General features: G+C 39.7%; 1 protein-coding gene and 1 long non-coding RNA gene across 12 annotated transcripts in view; one reads left to right on the top strand and one right to left on the bottom strand.

The window, feature by feature from the left end:
• The window catches only part of LOC115787293 (protocadherin alpha-C2-like), a 195,950-nt gene that overhangs the window by 66,725 nt on the left and 106,635 nt on the right, over positions 1 to 22,590 (top strand). Inside the window, exon 1 of one of the 11 annotated variants that reach the window (XM_030739936.1) lies at positions 11,657 to 14,036. The exons of 9 other annotated variants lie outside the window; for them this stretch is intronic. In XM_030739936.1, the coding sequence (XP_030595796.1) occupies positions 11,658 to 14,036 (2,379 nt within the window). In that variant the 5' untranslated portion in view covers position 11,657. Of the gene's footprint in view, positions 1 to 11,656; positions 14,037 to 19,362; positions 21,876 to 22,590 lie in introns of those variants that run through there. One more of the 11 variants, XM_030739926.1, reaches the window with a different exon arrangement.
• On the bottom strand, positions 14,673 to 18,268 carry LOC115787298 (uncharacterized). The gene is made up of 5 exons (XR_004020491.1): positions 18,026 to 18,268; positions 17,154 to 17,206; positions 16,939 to 16,988; positions 14,850 to 14,949; positions 14,673 to 14,754 (listed from the first exon to the last, which is right to left on the bottom strand). It is a non-coding gene; the product is annotated as an uncharacterized LOC115787298 (long non-coding RNA).

Genomic DNA, 22,590 nt, shown 5'->3' with positions numbered 1-22,590 from the left:
ACATGGATGTTAAAATCACCCACTATAATTATTTTATCTGAACTGAGCACTAAATCAGATAAAAAGTCTGAGAAATCAGACAGAAACTCTGAGTAAGGACCAGGTGGACGATAGATAATAACAAATAAAACAGGTTTTTGATTTTCCCAATTAGGATGGACGAGACTAAGAGTCAGGCTTTCAAAAGAATGAAAACTTTGTCTGGGTCTTTGATTAATTAATAAGCTGGAATTGAAGATTGCAGCTAATCCTCCTCCTCGACCTGTGCTTCGAGCATTCTGACAGTTACTGTGACTCGGGGGTGTTGATTCATTTAAACTAACATATTCATCCTGCTGTAACCAGGTTTCTGTAAGGCAGAATAAATCAATACGTTGATCAATTATTAAATCATTTACTAATAGGGACTTGGAAGAGAGAGACCTAATGTTTAACAATCCACATTTAATTGTTTTATTTTTGGTGCAGTTGATGAAGCTGTATTATTTATTGTTTTTGAATTTTTATGCTTAAATAGCTTTTTGCTGATTTTAGCTTTGGTTTTTGGTGGTCTGGGAGCAGGCACCGACTCTATGGGGATGGGGTTTTGGGGGGATGGCAGGAGGAGAGAAGCTGCAGAGAGGCGTGTAAGACTGCAACTCTGCTTCCTGGTCTCAACCCTGGGTAGTCAGTTTTTAGGAGGGTTAATAAATTTGGCCATATTTCTAGAAATGAGAGCTGCTCCATCCAAAGTGGGATGGATGCCGTCTCTCCTAACAAGACCAGGTTTTCCCCAGAAACTTTGCCAATTATCTATGAAGCCCACGTCATTTTTTGGACACCACTCAGACAGCCAGCGATTCAAGGAGAACATGCGGCTAAACATGTCGCTCCTGGTCTGATTGGGGAGGGGCCCAGAGAAAACTACAGAGTCCGACATTGTTTTTGCAAAGTTACACACCGAGTCAATATTAATTTTAGTGACCTCCGATTGGCGTAACCGGGTGTCATTACTGCCGACGTGAATAACGATCTTACCAAATCTACGATTAGCCTTAGCCAGCAGTTTCAAATTTCCATGAATGTCGCCTGCTCTGGCCCCTGGAAGACATTTGACTATGGTCGCCGGTGTCTCTAGCTTCACGTTTCTCAAAACAGAGTCGCCAATAACCAGAGTTTGTTCCTCGGCGGGTGTGTCGCCGAGTGGAGAAAAACGGTTAGAGACGTGAACAGGTTGGTGGTGTACCCGGGGCTTCTGCTTAGGACTACGCTTCCTCCTCACCGTCACCCAGCCGGCCTGTTTTCCCTGCTGCTCGGGATCTGCTGGGGAGCTCTGGAGCTTGAAAAAGACTTCTTTTTGTTTCTTGAAGACGTTTCACCTCTCATCTTCGGATGAGAGGTGAAACGTCTACAAGAAACAAAAGAAGTCCAGTCGCCTTTTTCAAGCTCCAGAGACTACTATGACCTGGATGACTGAGAATCTACACAGACATGCTGGGGGGGAGCTAACGGCGGCTAAGCTACCATGGTCCGCACCCGCTACAGGGGCCTGGCTAGATGTAGGATTTTCCAGGGTGCGGAGCCGAGTCTCCAGTTCAGAAAGCCTGGCCTCCAGAGCTACGAACAGACTACATTTATTACAAGTACCGTTACTGCTAAAGGAGGCCGAGGAGTAACTAAACATGTGACACCCAGAGCAGGAAAGTGCAGGAGAGACAGGAGAAGAAGCCATGCTGGTAGTGAGTCGGCTAAGGGCTAAGCTACTAGCTGAGCTAAGCTAGCGAATTTCTAAAAACAAATAAAGTGAGTAATGTGAATACAGGTGATTCAGCAAAGAGTATGCTATTTAAAGTAGGTGAAGATTACACTAAAATATGTTATTATACAGATAAATCGAGTTATACAGATATAACAGCTAACAGACAGCAAAACACTGTGCTCCGAAACAGGAACAGGAAGTGATACAATACCGCAGTGAGAGCCAACCTGGGAAATCTGGGATCTGGGAAAGCTTTTCATTGCATGTCACACCCCTCTTTCACTCTCCATATTCCCTGTCTACTTTCTCTTAAAACAAAAATTATACATTGTTTAATGCAACACAAACCACAGGCACAAGCTATTGTCCTGTGACAATAGGTTTTATTAGTTTAATTATTAAAATTTACGCCAAAGAAAAGCAATAACACAAACTCAAACAAGACTGCTTATTATTTTCTTTAAAAGTTGGGACTTTAAGTTTCACCTGATATGTAGTATTTGTTTTGCTACAATTAAAAATATGCCACATACCACGCAGCCTGTGTGGGTGCAGATGTATGATACATTAATCTGTGGTATCTGAAAAGATGCACAGTGAGTCAAGTGTGTGTGTGTGTGTGTGTATGTGTGTGTGTGTGATCACATGACATTGATACAATTATGCAGACACAGTGAGAAAGCCCATTTTTAACAGTGATTAAAGCTATAGTGTGAAAAAAGCATCCTTGAATTCTTTGTATTTTTGAAATGGACATTTAGCTCCTCTGGGTGATTTTTCTTAGTATGAGGCAGTGAGCTCTTCTATTCAGGTCGTGAGTCATCTCATCCCACATGTAGCTTTTCATTTTATGAAGTTGGTCTGCTGGGTTTATTTTTGGATGAACCATCTGTCATAAAAAATGAATCAGGAATGTGGGCATTTAGGGTTGGTGCTAGTATTATTTTAACATGCTATTAGAAAGATTATAGGCTATGTCATTCCCTCTAGCCACACACACACAAACACACACTTGTGTTTGTGTGTTTACATGTCTCTTCATAGCTAAACATTTGTCTGTGTTGCCCACCATCCTATGTAGTACCATATGAATAACATAATGAGACAGGGGTGTGGAAGATCAGCGATGATGGCTCATACGACACACTCTTCTTGCACTCTCCTCTCTCTTTTCCCCTGCCTTTGTTCTCCTTACAATTACCCCACTTTTCTCAGCTGCATCTGGTTTCCTTCTCATCTTCATCTTTTCCACATATCCTTTCCATTTTCTAGCTCAGTTCTTCAGTCAGTGTCTTTGTCTTCATATCTTTTCATTGTCATTTCTTACACAAAGAATCGTCTCCTCCTCTTCCTACGCATCCTGATTTCCCTTTGCTGGTACTCCTTCTTATGCCCTCTCCTGTCACTTTGTGTAACTGCAAGCTCACAGAAAATGGCTGACACATTTTTTAAGCTAGTTGCCTCTCTCCTTTGTTATCTGTTTTTTCATTCACTCTGGTGTTCTTTTTGGTTTGACTTGGTTGCTAAGTGCTATTATAAAGCTTTATTGATGTTATACCATCCTTCCTTGCCTCTGAGAAAACAGGTGGCCTTTTTTTCTTAACTCTATCTCTTCTTTCTCTATAAACTGGAGCTGTGACTATGGCTGAGTTTCTTAGAGCACCTTTTTGTTTCTCTCCCTTATGGCTGCAGCAGGGACATGTGAAGCATAATCAAACATAGAGCTGGTTTTATAAACCTGAGGGCTTGGAGCACAAAAAAAAAAAAGAATTTTGCCATGTAAATTAATCCAAAGTAACTATTTTTTTCTTCTTGCTGTTGACTTGACTTAAACACTCCATATACAGAATTAGAAGACAGAGGAATTACATGAATACTGTTCCCAGCCTTTGCAGTTGCTACCTTTATGTGTGCATTTGCCTTGTAAATGTATTAACATGTTGTCACAGTGAAATAGCCTACCTATGGAGCATAATATATAACTAAAGATAAGAAAATTCAATAACTCAAGTTTGTTTCTCTCTATGTAGCTACAAATCACAAAGAAAATCTCTGTTTTGGTTAATGTTACGGGATATTTTGGTAAAAGTATTATTTCTTCGGTTTGTTAAAGAACTGTACAAATAATGTTTATGTTCATCACGATCACTATTTATCCCAGTAATCATGAATAAATGAATCAGGAAACAGTACAACATTTTATAATAATGTGTTTTAACCTTGTTTTATTACTTTGGGGTTCATAATCTTACAGCTATCCAATTTAAAGGAAAATGAGTATAAGAATTTATTTAATTTAATTTTTTCCTTTCATTTTTTTCCTTTTGTATTCATGTATGCTGTTGCTCTTTATATTTTATCAAAAATGATTTGCATAGTTGTGTTTTTTCATAAATTGCTATTCACATTATTTTTGTTTTAGTCATGCAAGCACATGTCACTCATTCAGGGAGCGTAACTTACAATGCATAGCCTTAGGACTTTTTTAACATCAATCTCACAAGTTGAGCAACAGCAGCTGTAAATGTTTAGTGTAATTCATTTCTTATATATTTTAATTGCAGAACCATGTAATTGAAATGTACCTCTAGTTGCAAAAAGTGTGTCACTCTGTGTTTGTACCTCTCCTTCATGTACATCACCATACAGCCCAGGTCTTAGTGCATTGCAAGGGATTTACCACACAAATGAACTAAATCTTTCATGCACACCAAAACTAATTTGTCCACAGCATATACTGGGCCAGATAATCTATGCATCACATTACAGATAATGAAGTGAGAATCTGCTTAATGGGAGTAAGGGGAGCAAAGTTGCACAGCAACAAAAAAAGGTGCTAAAAAAAACATGATACCAAAATAACAAGAAGTTTAGTCTGCTTGTTAACAGACTACTGTAAATGAGGTGCTTGTGATAAGACTATAGTGTAATTGCTCCCTAAGCCCTTTACTGCCTGATGTTTGTCCTAATCCTCACTCACTTTGCTTTGTCCTCTAATAGACAACTGAAGGAATTAATTATACTGATAATGCTTCCTATGGAATAAAGATATATATGTGAAATGGCATATAAATGCTCAGTACTCAGTGAGCAGTAACCTGCAACCTTTGTGAAAGCATCAGATTATATCTCAGTGCACTATATAAAAGGCAGTAATTTATTATGCCATATGTTTAAAAGTGCCAAAACACTGCTACTGTTCCTTCAGGTGTTTTAAAAAGAGAATTTGTATCCAAGCATTCTTTGTTCTGCCACCACTGTCACTATCCCAAGTTGTGCTGGATTAGGCTGTCTGTAAAGTGTGCAAAGAGACAGTTCTACTATGTTGCTCCTCTAATACGATTAGGTGGAATCATCTTAGTGATGCCATGAAGAGTAGGTTTAAAAGGCTGGAGTGCATGGAGTAACCTAAGATGTCACTTACCCAAATTTCAGGCTAATGTCCAGACAGCATTTTTTTATTTTTATTTTGTGTTCGCATTCTTTTGTTATGTATTTGCTTTGTCCTTGACTTTTAATTTTGCACTCACAGCAGCATTTCAATTTTGAAATGATATCTACTTAAAAAAAAACAAAACAAACAAAAAAAAAACTGTCACCTTAAATTCATTTTTTAAACTACATATAATCTATGATAAACATATGGTGTGAGAGAACTGTGAATTCAACTTTACAGTCTATAGGAAGCTGCAGACTGTGGTGCTGTTAGATTGTGCTGAACAATATGGAGACATGTTTCTGATATTTACTCTGACAAAAAAAGGACCAGGCATAATATTAAAAACACATTAGCAAAATATATTGAACACCTATGCAAAACATAGCCTCAAAAGGGTAACTGAATTGAATAACACTAAAACTGAATGCCATAACCATAATGAGGATGGGATTTATTGCAGGAGTCTTGCATCAGTGAGCCTTAGACCGAAAAGATGTGGGTAAACATTAAACTGGCAAGTGGCAATAGGTTTTTATTCACTATTCAACACACTCCTCAACCAACAGTCCACATGCATGCAAACTAACATGGGCACTCACACAATATATTACACTTCGAGTATATCATTAGGATCCTTATTACAGCTTACTTCTTAAGCTGTAATGAGGATCACAGCTTAAGAAGTAGCATGTTTCTGTTGCTACACATGGTGAGGTAATGCCCAAGTAGATGATTAAGTTTTGGTGCTAATAAAAGTGGAATTTGGTGTGTGCCATTGTCAGAAAGCATAGGAGCACAGGCTCTTATGCTGCCACTTTTTATAATAATGATTTGTAGGCAAGTTATTATTTTATAAATAGTTATCTTCATTTCTGTGGAAAGTGGGGCAACCTAACAGAACTATCACAGTTATTTCTCAGTGTCAGATTCTCCGCAGGCCAGCACTCTCTTCTATAATTCATTCTTTTTTTTTTTCCTATGAAGTAGTCCATGTCCTTGCACAGCAGCCCTGCACTTGCAATGCATTTTAAATGCAGCACTGCCTGATGCATGTTCCACACTTCATGACTAATAAGAATGTAAAAATAGATATTACACAAGCTGCATTGATGCATACAGGTGTAATGTGCATGTACAATATAACTGACACAGCTAAGTGCAGATAAACTATGCTTTACAGCACTCCGTGTTTAAATTATGTACACTAGAAATTTGTAACGCTCGCTATATATTCTGCATAATCTTCATTTGCAGCTGATAGAAGTAGCTCTCTGTCTTTCCTCCCTTCCCTTTGTTTTGATATGTACTTTATCAAGCTGCATGAGAATGTACAGGTATTATTAGATGCAGTAGCTGACATCTGCATCTGCCTTCCATGTGGGACAGTTGACATTTTAATTTCCGCAGGCAGAGGAAATGTGTAGTAGACACCCAGCCTGCAAGTGTATCTTTAGCAGTGATACACACAATACAAGTGTGTGAGGGTGCTAATCTAATATAAGGCTTTATAACTTTGCCTGCCTCTGACATCATCCTGTGTCTATCTGTGGATATGGAAACTGCAGTGGAGAACAAAGAAAGTGATTTTTAAAAAGCTCCCTCTTGTGGCAACAAGTGGCAATTACCAGCGTGTTTGTGCATCAATGTATTTAACGTGTTACCACTCTGTATTTGGTAGTATATTGACTAGTATGTTTACTGAGTTTCTCATTCATTATTGATCTACAGATAGCACGTCTGTCCCATTTTCCAGTCATAGATAAAAACAGCACATGACCTATTCCACAACGAACTGTTTGATTGAAAAATCTAGGTTATCCGTACATATAAAGCTAGATTTATTCTTAATCCCACAGAGAATTGTTTGATTCAAGCTATTTCAGTGTGTGAGTCAGGGACAAAAAACGGAGAGAGGAGGAGATGAGAGAGACAGACTGTACAGGATGCTGTCTGTGCACTGTGTTACATTAAATGTTTGAATTTAATGGGTCAGTGTGCACAATTTGGAAAATATATGATTTTTATTGAAACATAATTAAAAAAAAAGTTCATATGTATTTGTATGGTTGTGTTTAAGGAAAAACAAATTTCCTGTCCTTGGCATATGTACTGAGTGTACTCATAAAGAAGGGTGTGGTAGAGGGGGAGGGAGGCAGGGTGGGGTGAAGACAGGGGCTGCATCTGCGTCACCATGGGTACCAGAAGGGAGATAGTGAATCAACTGTGGGTGCTTTCTACGACACTGCCTTTGTCGCTAGGCGCAATACTGAGCCAATCAGAGTGTCCATATCAGTCACAGTGACCAATCAGATTTCTGTGCTACCTTTGCTGTTACCAAAGCCTGTTAAAGCTCCTGTTTATTGGCAGCTTTGATTGGTGGTCTGTTGTTGCAAAGTAATCCATGGCTGCTTCTCTGCTTGCACAGAGAAGATGGATTATGCATTTTAAATTTAGAGTCACAACGCTGAACTATGTGTGAATAAAATTCATGCTGTCTCTCACACCTTTTATATTTCTCACTCTCACAAAAACCACATAAACCACATTGAGACTGATCAGTGCTTCCTCCGTTTGAACTCTAAACTGCGATGCTCTCATTCATGCTGTGCAGATCTTTGTTACTAATTAGATTCACCATTACAGATTCAGTAACACAACATATATGGCAGGCACTGCTCTGCACACTGCTGATTATTTCTTAACTGATAAAATTTTCAGAGGTTCTTTCACAAAATGGAAACATTGCTAGTGTAAACTGAAGACATTAAAAAATAAAATAATAAGTAAAGGTTTTTTTTTTTTTGTTTTTTTTTTACAATTTTAATGAAAATACACAGCACTATATAGAAAATATTTTCTAAATACTTAGTATATGTTGAGCATTTACTTTGTTGATTGATCACTATACTGTTGTAACTTCCCAGCTGGGCTATGGCAGCTCAGGACACTCACTGGAACAATCACACTGTGACGGGATGTTGCTGCTGTCTGTTGTTTTACAGTAGAGTAACTAATTATGTGATATTTAGGCATTGTGCCATTGTTTTCCAAATGAGTGAACACTGTGTTCCATTGTGTTGGTGTGTACATTTGTGTATTTGGGCATGCTCCATATTGCTGTGTCCTGGTTTTGATCTTGTTCCGGCTCATGTTTCCGCGGACCCGCCCCTGTCCTACTTACTCCAGAAACCAATGGAGGCGAGCACAGATTTGGAAATAAATGATTAAGTGTAGTTAGTTTTAACACTAGAAGTGATTCATCTTTCTCTGCATCCTTACCTCTATTTATAGCTTTCATTAATTATTTCACAGATAACATCATTGTGTATAAGTTGAAATACACCCGACTGCATGCACAACTGTCCAGTAAATAGATATTATTATATATTTAAGCTCATATGCACCTGATTGCATGCACAGTTGTCTAGTAAGTGGATATCATTCTATATAATTAAATTGCATCTGCACATGACAGTTAAAATGCAAATAGTAGACAAAAAGAGGATGTTTCCTTTAAGAAAACTCTTGTGAATAAGCAAGTACCATCTTCTCTATTTTTTAGATTTATTTGTCTTCCAACTGTTCTTTTTTTCTCCTCTTGTTTATTTATATATGGGAACCCAGTCTCCATTATAATTTCCTTGTGTTTTGTAAGTATTAGCATTTATTATATCAGATCTCTGCCATAATGTTGCACTATCAGCTATTTTTTTTGGGGTGTGGTTTTAGTTACACTGTTGCGATAATCAATTGCTAGATAAATCATATCATACCTGCTTATCTGAAAATAAGCAGACAGGGCATATGAAATGTGCTCAGGACATGAAAACAAAGAAAAAGTGAATAGATCTGAAAAATAAGCATAATATAATACTAGAAGTGATAAGGACATTTGCACAAGGAGTAGGTTGCCCTCTTGTGTCATGTTGAGATATACTCCACATAAAAACTCAATCATCAGTATCTGATCATACGAAGAGAATGCAGTGTACAAACGGCAGGAGGAAGTAGGTGTGTGTGTGTGTGAGGTCTCCAGAGGCCTGGCCCAGAGAAGGTTGGGCATGGCTGAATCAAAGGTCAGGCTCTCTGAGGGGCTGTGGGGGTGGAAAGAGGAACAGACACTGCTGCAAAAGTGCTGTGACAGTGAATATCCTGCTGCAGTGCTACATTACCAATATATGAGAAGCCAGACTGCAACTCTGCACAGTCTGGTTGTGTATGCTCAAAGGTATGGTTTGTGTTTGCTTGGGTGACTTTGTGTGTGTGTGTGTGTGTGTGTGTGTGTGTGTGTGTGTGTGTGTGTGTGTGTGTGTGTGTGTGTGTGTGTGTGTGTGTGTGTGTGTGTGTGTGTGTACGTGTGTGTGTGCTACACCCATCTTTATGATATGATCAGATTCATTTAGTGAGATCAAAGAGCTTCATGAAAGTGAGCAGCAGCAGACAGAATGTGGAAGTAGGTACAAAATCCAATTTGTTACTTTTTTACTATCTGATACATTTTGAAAGCTAAACCCACAGATTTCTGCATTAGTGAGTGGGTGTGTGTGCGTGCACATATGCCTGTGCCCAAGATGGCGTTGCTATGGAGACCAGAGCTGTGCAGAGAGAGAGAGGAAAAGTGGGGGGAGGACTCGCCTCGAAGCATGTTTAGATCACACCCTTCCCCCATCTATTCACACACAGATCAACAGTACAGTATGCATCCTTATAACACACACACTTGCTCACAAGCACACACAGAAAACTGATGGCTATGCAAAGGCATGAGATAATTAGATGAAGCCTGTATAGAAGCTAATGTGGTGGCAATACTGTGTGTGGTAGTAGCCCTTTAATAATGCAGTGAACACACCTAAAATGCTGCTGCTGACGACTGTTTCCACACCCTCCTTTCACCTACCACTTGCTGCTCCATCTGACCCTTTGAACACACTGCCGGTGGTGATTCTAATTTCACCTCTAACTGTATCATGTGATGGGCAAACCACAGAGTGAGACGCAGATTAACAAGCACATGTGTACATAACCACTAGATTTATTTTGCACAGCACCCCTAGTTCAAGGAGCAAATACTATGAATTTTGCTAAACACTCTTTAATCACTATTAATTAATTATTCAGAAGTTTCAATTATCATACCCATGGGAAAAGTGACTTTTATCAGTGCATGCATGCAGGGCTTTAAACGCAAAATATAAACATTGTTTTCCTAAGGGCTTTTTAATTTAATTGACTAAATAATAGCAATGAATACAATGCACATACACCTGTCTAGGTGTATAGCTGTTCAAAATAAATTGTTCTTGCATTAGTGTTTACACAGGAATGTTTTGAGTAACTGAGCATCCAGTATGTTTCCCTGAGGGGCTGTATCTCAATAATACACCACTACTCTCAAGATGGATTCAGGGCTACAGTCTGAAGGAAATAAAAAAGGTCATGCCATCACCAGGCCACAAAGAATACCTGGTGACATTTATGCAACATCCATATGTGTGTCATGTTGACTTTATGAGAATGATAATCCAGATAGAGGCCCTGTGAGGTCAGTGTAGTGTAGTCTGTGGCATAAAATAAATCATGAATAATTGAATTTCATCATCGGTTGTCTAATTCTGATGGTGGATTTGTGTGCATATGCTCATATGTATGTATGCAAAATAATTATAGGTGCACTATTCTCAGTCTTCTATATTGTACTTACTGTTTTCTATTATATAAATTAGGAAAATGAGCACACAGATCATCCTATGTGATCCATTATGATTATTAAGATTGTCTGTGGGGTTAACAAATGATTGTAGCTGTGGGATGGTTATTAATATTTTCAAATCAAATCATGTTTCCTGCAGAATGGAAATAGGACAGGAATTTCTGAATCTAGGGCTTAATCTTGGGATTACAAACAACAGAACGTTCATAAGCTCATGACTACTGTTTCTGTGAAAATGTGGAGAAACACTAAAATGCACCAAAGATACAACACAATAGACAGATATCCCTTCTGTGTTCCTATGTTTGGAAGAATAGCTAGGTTCGTTTAAATCTATTTATTGCCCACAAGGCTGACAGGGAAAAATTAACTACAAGGACACTCACTTGGGTGTTGTCCATGGTGCTGGGAAAAGTTGTTCAGATCTCTGATGTCAGTTAAGCTTGTCAAAGGCGCATATAATGATAAATATTTTTGTTGTGACCTAATGGTTGCTGGAAAGGCAACATTGTTTACACTGCTTTTTGCATTGCGCTCCTTTCACCACGTGGCGTCGCTGTTGATCCATAAGCTACAGCCCTGCTGTTTAATAGAACTTGGCCCCTCCCGTTTTCAGGCGATGTGAACATTTTCTCAGTCTTTGTTATAAAGGACGGTGGGACAAACACAGAATATTAAAATCAAAAACCTCGCTAATCGTCCATACTTTCCAAAATATCTGAATGCGACTGGAACTCAAATTTACACTTTGTTCATTGTGGATAGAAATGTCACCTTATAAATGGAGCTATTTCGGGATATATTTATGGCTTTTTATACTGGATGGTTACTGGCAGACTGTGGCTGGGCAGTTCTCCTATTCCGTCTCAGAGGAGGTAAAGCCGGGGACCCCTGTTGGGAATATCGCTAAGGAGCTAAATCTGAATTCGCAAGAGTTGGAATCTCGTATGTTTCAGATCGTTACGGGATCAAAGAGAAAATTCTTCGAGGTAAATCTTAAGACTGGTGTTCTGTATGTCAGTGAGAGAATAGACAGAGAGGATCTCTGCTCGGAGGAACTTACATGCCCAGTAAATGTAGAAGCTGTAATAAATAACCCGTTGAAGCTTTATCGTATTGAAGTTGAGATCTTAGATGTAAACGACAATACCCCATTGTTTACAACCAAACTGCAAAATCTGTATATTGCAGAGAGCACCTTGCCTGGAGTGAAATTCGCATTATCCGAAGCAATTGATGCAGATGTGGGGAAAAACGGAGTAAGCACTTACAAATTAAGCCAAAATGAACATTTTTCGTTGGCCGTGCACAAAGCTGCTGACCGTGTCTCTGCTGAGTTGGTGCTGCAGAAAGTCTTAGACCGAGAAAAACAGCCTGTGATCACAATGACACTGACGGCTGTAGATGGAGGGAGTCCACCGAAATCGGGCACCTCGCAGCTCGTTATTAATGTATTAGACAATAATGACAACATTCCGATTTTTAGTGAATCCTTATATAAAACAAAAATTCCAGAGAACACTCCCCTGGGCACAAAAGTAATCACAGTGAACGCCACCGACGCAGATGAGGGTTTAAACAGTGAGATTGTATATTCGCTAAGAAGCAAGGATCAAGATCGCGTACTTGATATGTTTGAAATTGAACCTCATACGGGGGTCATTAAGGTCAAAGGCAAAATAGACTTTGAAGAGAGAAGGGCTTTTGAGATACGTGTTGAGGCCAGTGATAAAGGGCAGCCTCCGATGTCTGCTCACTGTAAGGTGCTCGTAGAAGTGGTGGACCTAAATGATAATGCCCCGCAGATAACTATAACGTCATTACATAAGACAGTAAAAGAGGATGTTCCTGTAGGCACCGCAGTTGCACTTGTGTCAGTCCTCGATAAAGATGGTGGGAAAAACGGTGATGTGGATATCCAAATTAAAAATCAAGTGCCATTCAAACTCGAAACAAACTACAAAAATTATTATTCTTTGTTAGTTGATGGGCTTCTGGACAGGGAGACTGTCTCTAACTACAATGTCAATATAGTCGCTAATGATAAAGGAAACCCGCCAGTCTCCAGCACAAGTGTAGTTTCCATACAAGTTTCTGATGTCAATGATAATGCACCTCTGTTCCCGGAGGCGGTAATTAATGTTTATGTGAAAGAAAACAGTCCAGTGGGAACAGTGATTAACAGAGTGACTGCAACTGATGCTGATATAAGCCAAAACAGCCTTGTGAGCTATGCATTGTTACAAAGTGTGAATAATCAGCTGCCATTTTCTACAATGATTAATATTAACTCAGAGACTGGAGATATAGTCAGCCTGCAGTCTTTTAACTATGAAGAGTTAAAAACGTTCCACTTTAAAATTCAGGCCACAGACTCTGGTGTTCCTCCACTCAGCAGCAACGTCACTGTCAACATTTTTATCCTGGATGAAAATGATAATAATCCAACAATTCTCGCTCCCTATTCTGAGCACGGCTCTGTTAACAGTGAGAGCATCCCCTACTTTGCTGAAGCGGGATACTTTGTGGCAAAGATCAGGGCTGTAGATGCAGACTCTGGATACAATGCATTGCTTTCTTATCACCTGTCTGAGCCCAAAGGAAACAACCTGTTCAAGATCGGAACCAGCACCGGGGAGATCAGGACTAGGAGGAAAATGAGTGACAATGACCTGAAAACTCACCCCTTGGTGGTCTTGGTTTCTGATAACGGAGAGCCCTCCCTGTCAGCTACTGTGTCTATTGATGTGGTGGTGGTTGAAAGCACGGCTGAAATCCAGACTCAGTTCAGACACGTGCCTGTGAAGGAGGACAGCTTCTCTGATTTGAACCTGTATCTGCTGATCGCCATTGTGTCGGTGTCCGTCATCTTTCTGCTGAGCCTCATCAGTTTAATAGCATTCAGATGCCACAGGACAGACGGCAGTTTCAGCAGGTACAGTGCCCCAATGATCACCACCCACCCTGACGGGAGCTGGTCTTACTCTAAAGCTACTCAGCAGTACGACGTGTGTTTCAGCTCAGACACACTCAAGAGCGACGTAGTGGTTTTCCCCGCCCCGTTTCCACCTGTAGATGCAGAGCTGATCAGTATTAACGGAGGAGACACTTTTACCAGAACTCAGACTTTACCAAACAAAGAAAAGGTAAGATATTAATGTTTCATGTTAAGTGCGATATTATTTCAAATATGTATATCGTGTTACACCACTCAGACGGCGACGATGTTAGGTGTAGAGAACATTTTGTTTATTACTTCACACTGCAAGAGGCAAGCTGGACACCACAAGTTCAGCGGCATACACTTCTTCTGATCACCCACACTCTGGACCCCCAAACATCACCCACCGCTCCTTCTACTATGGTTAAATAACCATAGTAAAACCATGGTTTCTGGTTTTTCATAGTTGTCATGGTTTTTGGGGTACCATGGGAACCATGGTTTATTACTATGGTTTTATCATGGTTTAACTATAGTAAAACCATGATAAAACCATGGTTCTTACCATGGTTTTATTTTACCATGGTTTTTACCATGGTTTTATTTTACCATGGTTTTTCCAAACCATGACTTTACCATGGTTTTTAGAAACTATGGTTTTCTTAATTAAATCTATAGCCCCATTAATCTGTTTCACAAAACTATAGTGCAATAATACATACATCAAACAATGAATAGGCCAATTCTAATGCAATAGCAAATTTAATTAAAAATCCTACTTCATACTTCCATCTAGCTATCAAAAAAAGCAGCATAAGAGTAATCAAAAACAGGAGAATCATTAAATCTTTATATAATTTATATTTTTATTAATGAATGTAATTCAGTCTTCATTTCCTGGGATGGCAGGTCCAGCTCCAACTCTGTGTAAGAAAGAGGAACAGGAAGAGGGACAGATATTCACTATTAATTGCAAAAAAAATGTTAGATGTTAAATGTTAAATACACTTAAACTTACCAGATATTTTCAAAATTCTTGCTTTCATTATTAAGCTTGTTCCTGGCGGCTCCCCTCAGCAGTTTAATGTCAGTGTTGGGAAATTTCTGCAGAGTGTAATCTGCAAAGTAATGTGACAAATAAACCCCAAGTGTTTACAGACTGTATAAGACATGGCAACATTCTAAACACATACAGGTGCTGGTCATAAAATTAGAATATCATGAAAAGTTTATTTATTTCAGTAATTTCATTCACAAAGTGAACTTGTATATTATATTCTTTCATTACACACAGACTGATATATTTCAAATGTTTGTTTCTTTTAATTTTGATGATTATAACTGACAACTAATGAAAACCCCAAATTCAGTATCTCAGAAAATTAGAATATTGTGAAAAGGTTCAATATTGAAGACACCTGGTGCCACACTCTAATCAGCTAATTAACTCCAAACACCTGCAAAGGCCTTTAAATGGTCTCTCAGTCTAGTTCTGTAGGCTACACAATCATGGGGAAGACTGCTGACTTGACAGTTGTCCAAAAGACGACCTTTGACACTTTGCACAAGGAGGGCGAAACTCAAAAGGTCATTGCTAAAGAGGCTGCTGTTCACAGAGCTCTGTGTCCAAGCACATTAATAGAGAGGCGAAGGGAAGGAAAAGATGTGGTAGAAAAAAGTGTACAACAACAGGGATAACTGCACCCTGGAGAGGATTGTGGAACAAACCCATTCAAAAATGTGGGGGAGATTCACAAAGAGTGGACTGCAGCTGGAGTCAGTGCTTCAAGAACCACCACACACAGACGTATGCAGACATGGTTTCAGCTGTCGCAGTCCTCGTGTCGAGCCGCTCTTGAACAGAGACGGCGTCAGAAGCGTCTCGCCTGGGCTAAAGACAAAAAGGACTGGACTGCTGCTGAGTGCTCCAAAGTTATGTTCTCTGACCAAAGTCAATGTTGCATTTCCTTTGGAAATCAAGGTCCCAGAGTCTGGAAGAAGAGAGGAGAGGCAGAGAATCCACGCTGGCTGAGGTCCAGTGTAAAGTTTCCACAGTCAGTGATGGTTTGGGGTGCCGTGTCATCTGCTGCGGTTGGTCAGCTGTGTTTTCTGAGGTCCAAGGTCAATGCGGCCATCTCCCAGGAAGTTTTAGAGCACTTCATGCTTCCTGCTGCTGACCAACTTTATGGAGATGCAGATTTCATTTTCCAACAGGACTTGGCACCTGCACACAGTGCCAAAGCTACCAGTGCCTGCTTTAAGGACCATGGTATCCCTGTTCTTCATTGGCCAGCAAACTCGCCTGACCTTTAACCCCATAGAAAATCTATGGGCTATTGTGAAGAAGAAGATGTGATACACCAGACCCAACAATTCAGAAGAGCTGAAGGCCACTATCAGAGCAACCTGGGCTCTCATAACACCTGAGCAGTGCCACAGACTGATCGACTCCATGCCACGCCGCATTACTGCAGTAATCCAGGCAAAAGGAGCCCAACTAAGTACTGAGTGCTGTACATGCTCATACTTTTCATGATCATACTTTTCAGTTGGCCAACATTTCTAAAAATCCTTTTTTTGTATTGGTCTTAAGTAATATTCTAATTTTCTGAGATGCTGAATTTGGGGTTTTCATTAGTTGTCAGTTATAATCATCAAAATTAAAAGAAATAAACATTTGAAATATACCAGTCTGTGTATAATGAATGAATTTAATACACAAGTTTCAATTTTTGAATGGTATTACTGAAATAAATCAACTTTTTCATATTCTAATTTCATGACCAGCACCTGTACAGTACCAGTCAAAGGTTTTAGCATTGAAAAAGTTATTTTATGTTATAACAAGCAAACAAACAAATATAACAACCCATATTCCAGCCAATCACACAGTAAAATGGGCAGTGTTAATGCAATTTTAAAAAGCTTAATTTAATAAAGCATGAAATACATTTCTGTTTGTCAAATGTCAGAAAGATACAAGCGAGGTAACACAGACTCACTGCCCTCACTACAGACAGCTCCTCCTTAAGATTAGTTCACACAGGAGCAACACCTTAAAACTTAAACAGTAAAAAAGATGATGACCTCTGTGGCTCACAACTGACCTGGTATCAAAGCTCCTCCTCCTTTGTGGCTCCTCCATGGTCACATCCACCTGCATGAGCACATGACATCAGAAAAGACACCACAACAGTGTTAGTGCTGCATAATTGATGTTTTACAGGTGCATTAGTTAAGATAGATTTCTGATGTTACACAGACCCTGTTCACACAACATCTGAACAAAGAGTCACTGAAGCAAAGTTCAGATTGTATTTACCTTAATTAGGCAGCGTGCAGAGATGAGACGGCCTGAATAAGATCAGCAGTGAGCTGCAACACAACACAGAGGTATAATATTAAAAAAGATGATTCACCTGAAAGAAACTGATGACATTTCTATGTCCTAGAGTCCATTCAGATAAAATCCAGATTCTGCTCCATTGTTGTTCTTTAACTCTGGGAAATATGTATGTATGTATGTATGTATGTATGTATATATATATATATATATATATATATATATATATATATATATATATATATATATATATGTATATGTGTGTGTGTGTGTGTGTACAGACAGGAGCATTCAGCAACAAGGAAGCAAAGGCTGGATCACTGATGAGCTCAAGGTCAGTTAATATGAGGAGCTGGTGAATTTAAGTAAAATAAAAAAAAACATTTATGATTTTTTGCAGACCTCAGTCTCAGCCTTCACAGATCAAACATGTCTCAGTGTGATAAAGCATTCACAAGATGACTTTTATGCCCCCCCCTATCTTTAAGACAGATGCTCCCAGATTAGCTGTGCTAGCTTAACTTTACCTGCTGTCAGTCCTGGAAAAGGTCAATAAAATCATTCATGTGCTCGTCCCGGTATAACATAAACTACCGAGACACCCACCTAAACTGCCCCAGGTAAATAAGTCCCGGAGGGGATTTTTTAACTTTTAAACTCAAGGCTTGCATCTATGTTAGCTATTAGCTAATATGACGGTAGCTAATGTGCTATAAGCTAACTCCACCGCCACAATCTCACATTCTGAATAAAAACAACATATAAAGCAGTTACTTTCATACCGGACAAGTTTACTGAACAGGTAACGCCATGAATGAAGCACATTTAACAGAACAGTTTACAGTTCTTACCGTAGAGAAGCGCTGCTGTCCACTCCCTGTGTGAGAGCAGCCGGTACATTTTGAAAAAAGAAAAAAGGGGAAGGGGAGCTGCTGTGAGTCCGGAGCGGAGCCGTTGTTTGACGAGCCGCTGTCTGACGAGCCGCTGTCTGTGAGCGGGCGGGTACTGTCCGGAGAGCCAAACTGAGAAACAGCGTGGGGCGGGCTGACTTGAAGGCGGGTCCGCCCCGAAGTGTTTTTGCTATCTGGGTTCTTTCTCCCACCGAACCACCACCTCTGTATCCACGGCAAACCATCATCATTCCATAGTACGTTGAATACAAAAAACTATGGTAGCATTTACTGTGTTGGATGAAAGCATGGTAATAACATGGATACGATAATGCATCTTTTTTTAATAACCATAGTAGTCCCATAGTTGCTATATGTAAACCATAGTAATACCACAACTACCATGAAGTGCTATGAATAAACCATGGTAGTACTATGGGTAGGACCATAGTACTTGTAATCACCATGAGTTACCATGGTAAAACCATGGTTACTGCATAAAAACCATAGTAAACCATAGTGAATTTTCGTAAGGGTGTCCCCTGCTGGCAAGTATAAACATGGCATAAATGACTAAACTAAACTAAATGGAGCAAACCTTGTTTACGAACACCAGACAGGTATCTGAACACACAAGAAAATACACTCTACAGGTGCCACAATCGCAAACGTGTTATGTTTAAAATGTGTATTTGGGTTGAAAAATAATATTCATCCTTCAGAGAGCACTGCTGCAAAGCGCCTATGGTGCTGTCCATGGTGCTGAAATAGTCATGTAACATGTATTTTCTGGATGGTCGCAACAGTTAAACGTCATCTACCCACTTTGTGAATCGCATGTTTCTCTCACGTTACCCAGCAGATTCTCAGTTTTCTCATATGTTTTCATATTCCTTTTCAAATTTATTGATGCATAACATTTTGTTACATTTAGAGAATTTCTCTCTTGATAGTTGTACTACATAAATGTGTACAATTTACTGTAAAGGAAACAGGTAAATGTTTTTTTGCCTTTTGTTTTTATTTATCCTAGGCTTCTCTGTACATATACATGAGGGAACAGGACACTATTTCCTATCCTCTGAGTGACATCTTGTCACATTTATTCTAAAAGCTAAAACAAATATGTGCATCTATTTGTTTTGTGTTAATGTACTTCTTTCAAATGACCACACGGGGACATCGTAGACCATCACATTTTCATGGTACTCTTGGTTGCTCGAGGCTCCTCCCAGATTAAGAGAGTGATGATGATGATGATGATGATGGTGGTGTTTAGCAGGGCTTTGTTGCAAGAGGTGCAGTGCGAGAATACATTGTGTGATCATCGCTTTGTCTTTTACTCGCTATATACATAAGAATCTGGATTGTAGTACTCTACTTTCACCCTGAAGACGATCCATATGCTCTGTTCACATTGGATTAAAATATGTCGATACGGAGAATACGCAGTCCTTTTGGGATTTATATACTCGTTGTTCTTCTGGATTGTTGCTGGGAAGTGGTGACTGGGCAGCTCTCTTACTCTGTATCAGAGGAGGTAAACCCGGGGACTTTTGTGGGAAATCTCGCTAAAGATCTAAATCTTAACGTGCATGACTTAGAGGCACGTATGTTTCAGATTGTTAGCGGATCGAAGAAAAAATATTTCGACATAAATTTAAAAACGGGTAGTCTTTATGTCAGTGAAAGAATTGACCGCGAGGAGCTTTGTGCGAAGGCTGCAAAATGTACTGTGCATGTAGAGGCCGTGATTAGCAATCCACTGAAGCTTTATCGTTTAGAGGTAAATGTAGTAGATATTAATGATAATGCACCACTTTTTCCTGAGAATTTGCAGTCTCTTAACATTGCGGAAAGTACTGTGCCAGGGGGGAAATTTGGATTTATAGGGGCATCGGATCTCGATGTTGGGAAGAATGACGTTAGTACATACAAGCTCAGTCCAAATGATTACTTTTCTATAGAGGTCCACAAAGGAAGGGCTAGTGTGTCTGCCGAGCTTGTGCTTCAGAAAGCTCTAGACCGAGAAACACAACCTATTATAAAACTTACAGTGAGTGCTATCGACGGAGGAAATCCATCCAAGTCAGGAACGTCACAAATCGTCGTTAGTGTATTAGATATTAATGACAACGCTCCAGTTTTTTCTAGTTCATTATTCAAGGCGCAAATATGTGAGAACACTGAAGTTGGTAAGACAGTTATAGTTTTAAACGCGGCAGACGCAGATGATGGGATAAATGCTGAAATTGAATATTCACTGAGAAGTAAAGGCCAAGACCATATTTTGGATTTATTTCAAATTGACTCTAAAACCGGAGCGATTTTAGTCAAAGGCGAAATCGATTTTGAAGAGAATCCTGCGTTTGAGATCCATGCTGAGGCAAGTGACAAAGGCCAGCCTCCGATGTCTACTCATTGTAAAATACTGGTAGAAGTGCTGGATCTAAATGACAACGCTCCCGAGATCACGGTGACATCACTACTGAATACGGTGAAAGAGGACGCAGAAGTAGGTACAGCCATTGCACTTGTTTCTGTTTTAGACAAAGATGGTGGGGAAAACGGAGCAGTAAAAGCTGTAATTACAAATGAAACTCCTTTCAAACTGGACACAAATTATAAAAATTACTACTCCTTAGTAGTTAATGGTCCACTTGATAGAGAAAATATGGCCGAGTACAATGTCACAATAATAGCAACTGATGAAGGGTCTCCACCTCTCTCCAGCATCAGCATAATTAGTGTTCATGTTTCTGATGTTAATGACAACCCGCCTCGCTTCTCAGAGCCGCTACTTAATATTTACGTTAAAGAGAACAGTCCAGTAGGAGCAGTTATTAAAACTGTGACTGCAGCTGATCCTGATATCGATAAAAATGGTCAGGTGACCTATTCGTTTTTACAAGGTAACAGTGACTCACAACCGTTTTCTACAATGATTAATATCAACTCAGAGACTGGAGACATAGTCAACCTGCAGTCTTTTAACTATGAGGAGTTCAAAACATTCCAATTTAAAGTTCAGGCCACAGACTCTGGTGTTCCTCCGCTCAGCAGCAACGTCACTGTCAACGTTTTTATCCTGGATGAAAATGACAACAGTCCCACTATTCTCGCTCCCTATTCTGAGCACGGCTCCGTTAACAGTGAGAGCATCCCCTACTCTGCTGAAGCGGGATACTTTGTGGCAAAGATCAGGGCTGTAGACGCAGACTCTGGATACAATGCGCTGCTTTCCTATCACCTGTCTGAGCCCAAAGGAAACAACCTGTTCAAGATTGGAACCAGCACCGGCGAGATCAGAACTAAGAGGAAAATGAGTGACAATGACCTGAAAACTCACCCCTTGGTGGTCTTGGTTTCTGATAACGGAGAACCCTCCCTGTCAGCTACTGTGTCTATTGATGTGGTGGTGGTTGAAAGCATGGCTGAAATCCAGACTCAGTTCAGACACGTGCCTATAAAGGAGGACAGCTTCTCTGATTTGAACCTGTATCTGCTGATCGCCATTGTGTCGGTGTCCGTCATCTTTCTGCTGAGCCTCATCAGTTTAATAGCAGTCAGATGCCACAGGACAGACGGCAGTTTCAGCAGGTACAGTGCCCCAATGATCACCACCCACCCTGACGGGAGCTGGTCTTACTCTAAAGCTACTCAGCAGTACGACGTGTGTTTCAGCTCAGACACACTCAAGAGCGATGTCGTGGTTTTCCCCGCCCCGTTTCCACCTGCAGACGCCGAACTCATCAGTATTAACGGAGGCGACACTTTTACCAGAACTCAGACGTTACCTAACAAAGAAAAGGTAAGAAATTATGAAAAACAATATAACATATAATTTCACTCCTAAGCGCTTAGATAATCTATCTCCGCTTTTTGTTCTTGTAGAGGAAGTGAAATACCTTAGAGGTAACTTTCCAAATTGTATTTACAAATGTGATCTTTCAGTTTGTATTTTTGTTGAACTGTATAGTTGCTTATAAGACAAAATAAACCAAGTCCATATCACGTTGAGACAGAACGTTAATGTCGCTGTCCACCGTGCTGAAATAAGTGAGGTGGGTGTTCTACGTCATTTGGAGGGCGCAACAAGGCAGTTCACTGGGACCACTGTGGACAAAGATAAGTTTATTTATTCCCCGAAAAATCTGCATAGAATTCCTGATAGTTATGATAGCAAAAGCCGGTGTTGTGCCAAAAAGTGATTGTCTGCCAGAAAGTGATTTTTGATGTTTCTATGTGCTTCTATGTGTAATGTCTTTGCTTATATTGGTGAATAGAGTGTAGTCAATAGGATTTATGAAGGGCTTAAATATAAAATGAAGAAATGACCTGTTATTCAAGTATGTTTATGACTTGGCATTATTGCACGTACATTATAATAAATCCAGTCCTCTTTGGTCACTTAAAATATCTATATACAGTGTAATGTCATATTTGTTCTGATTTGTGCTGCCCTCTTGTCCAGATATCTCTTTAAAATCTGGCCAATCACAGTTTTTACCCTGATAAATAAAGAA

This window comes from Archocentrus centrarchus, chromosome 10, assembly GCF_007364275.1.
Source record: "Archocentrus centrarchus isolate MPI-CPG fArcCen1 chromosome 10, fArcCen1, whole genome shotgun sequence".
In the NCBI taxonomy this organism is placed as follows: Eukaryota; Metazoa; Chordata; class Actinopteri; order Cichliformes; family Cichlidae; genus Archocentrus; species Archocentrus centrarchus.
Note: the sequence above shows the minus strand (reverse complement) of the source record. Positions and strands in the feature narration are given on the sequence as shown.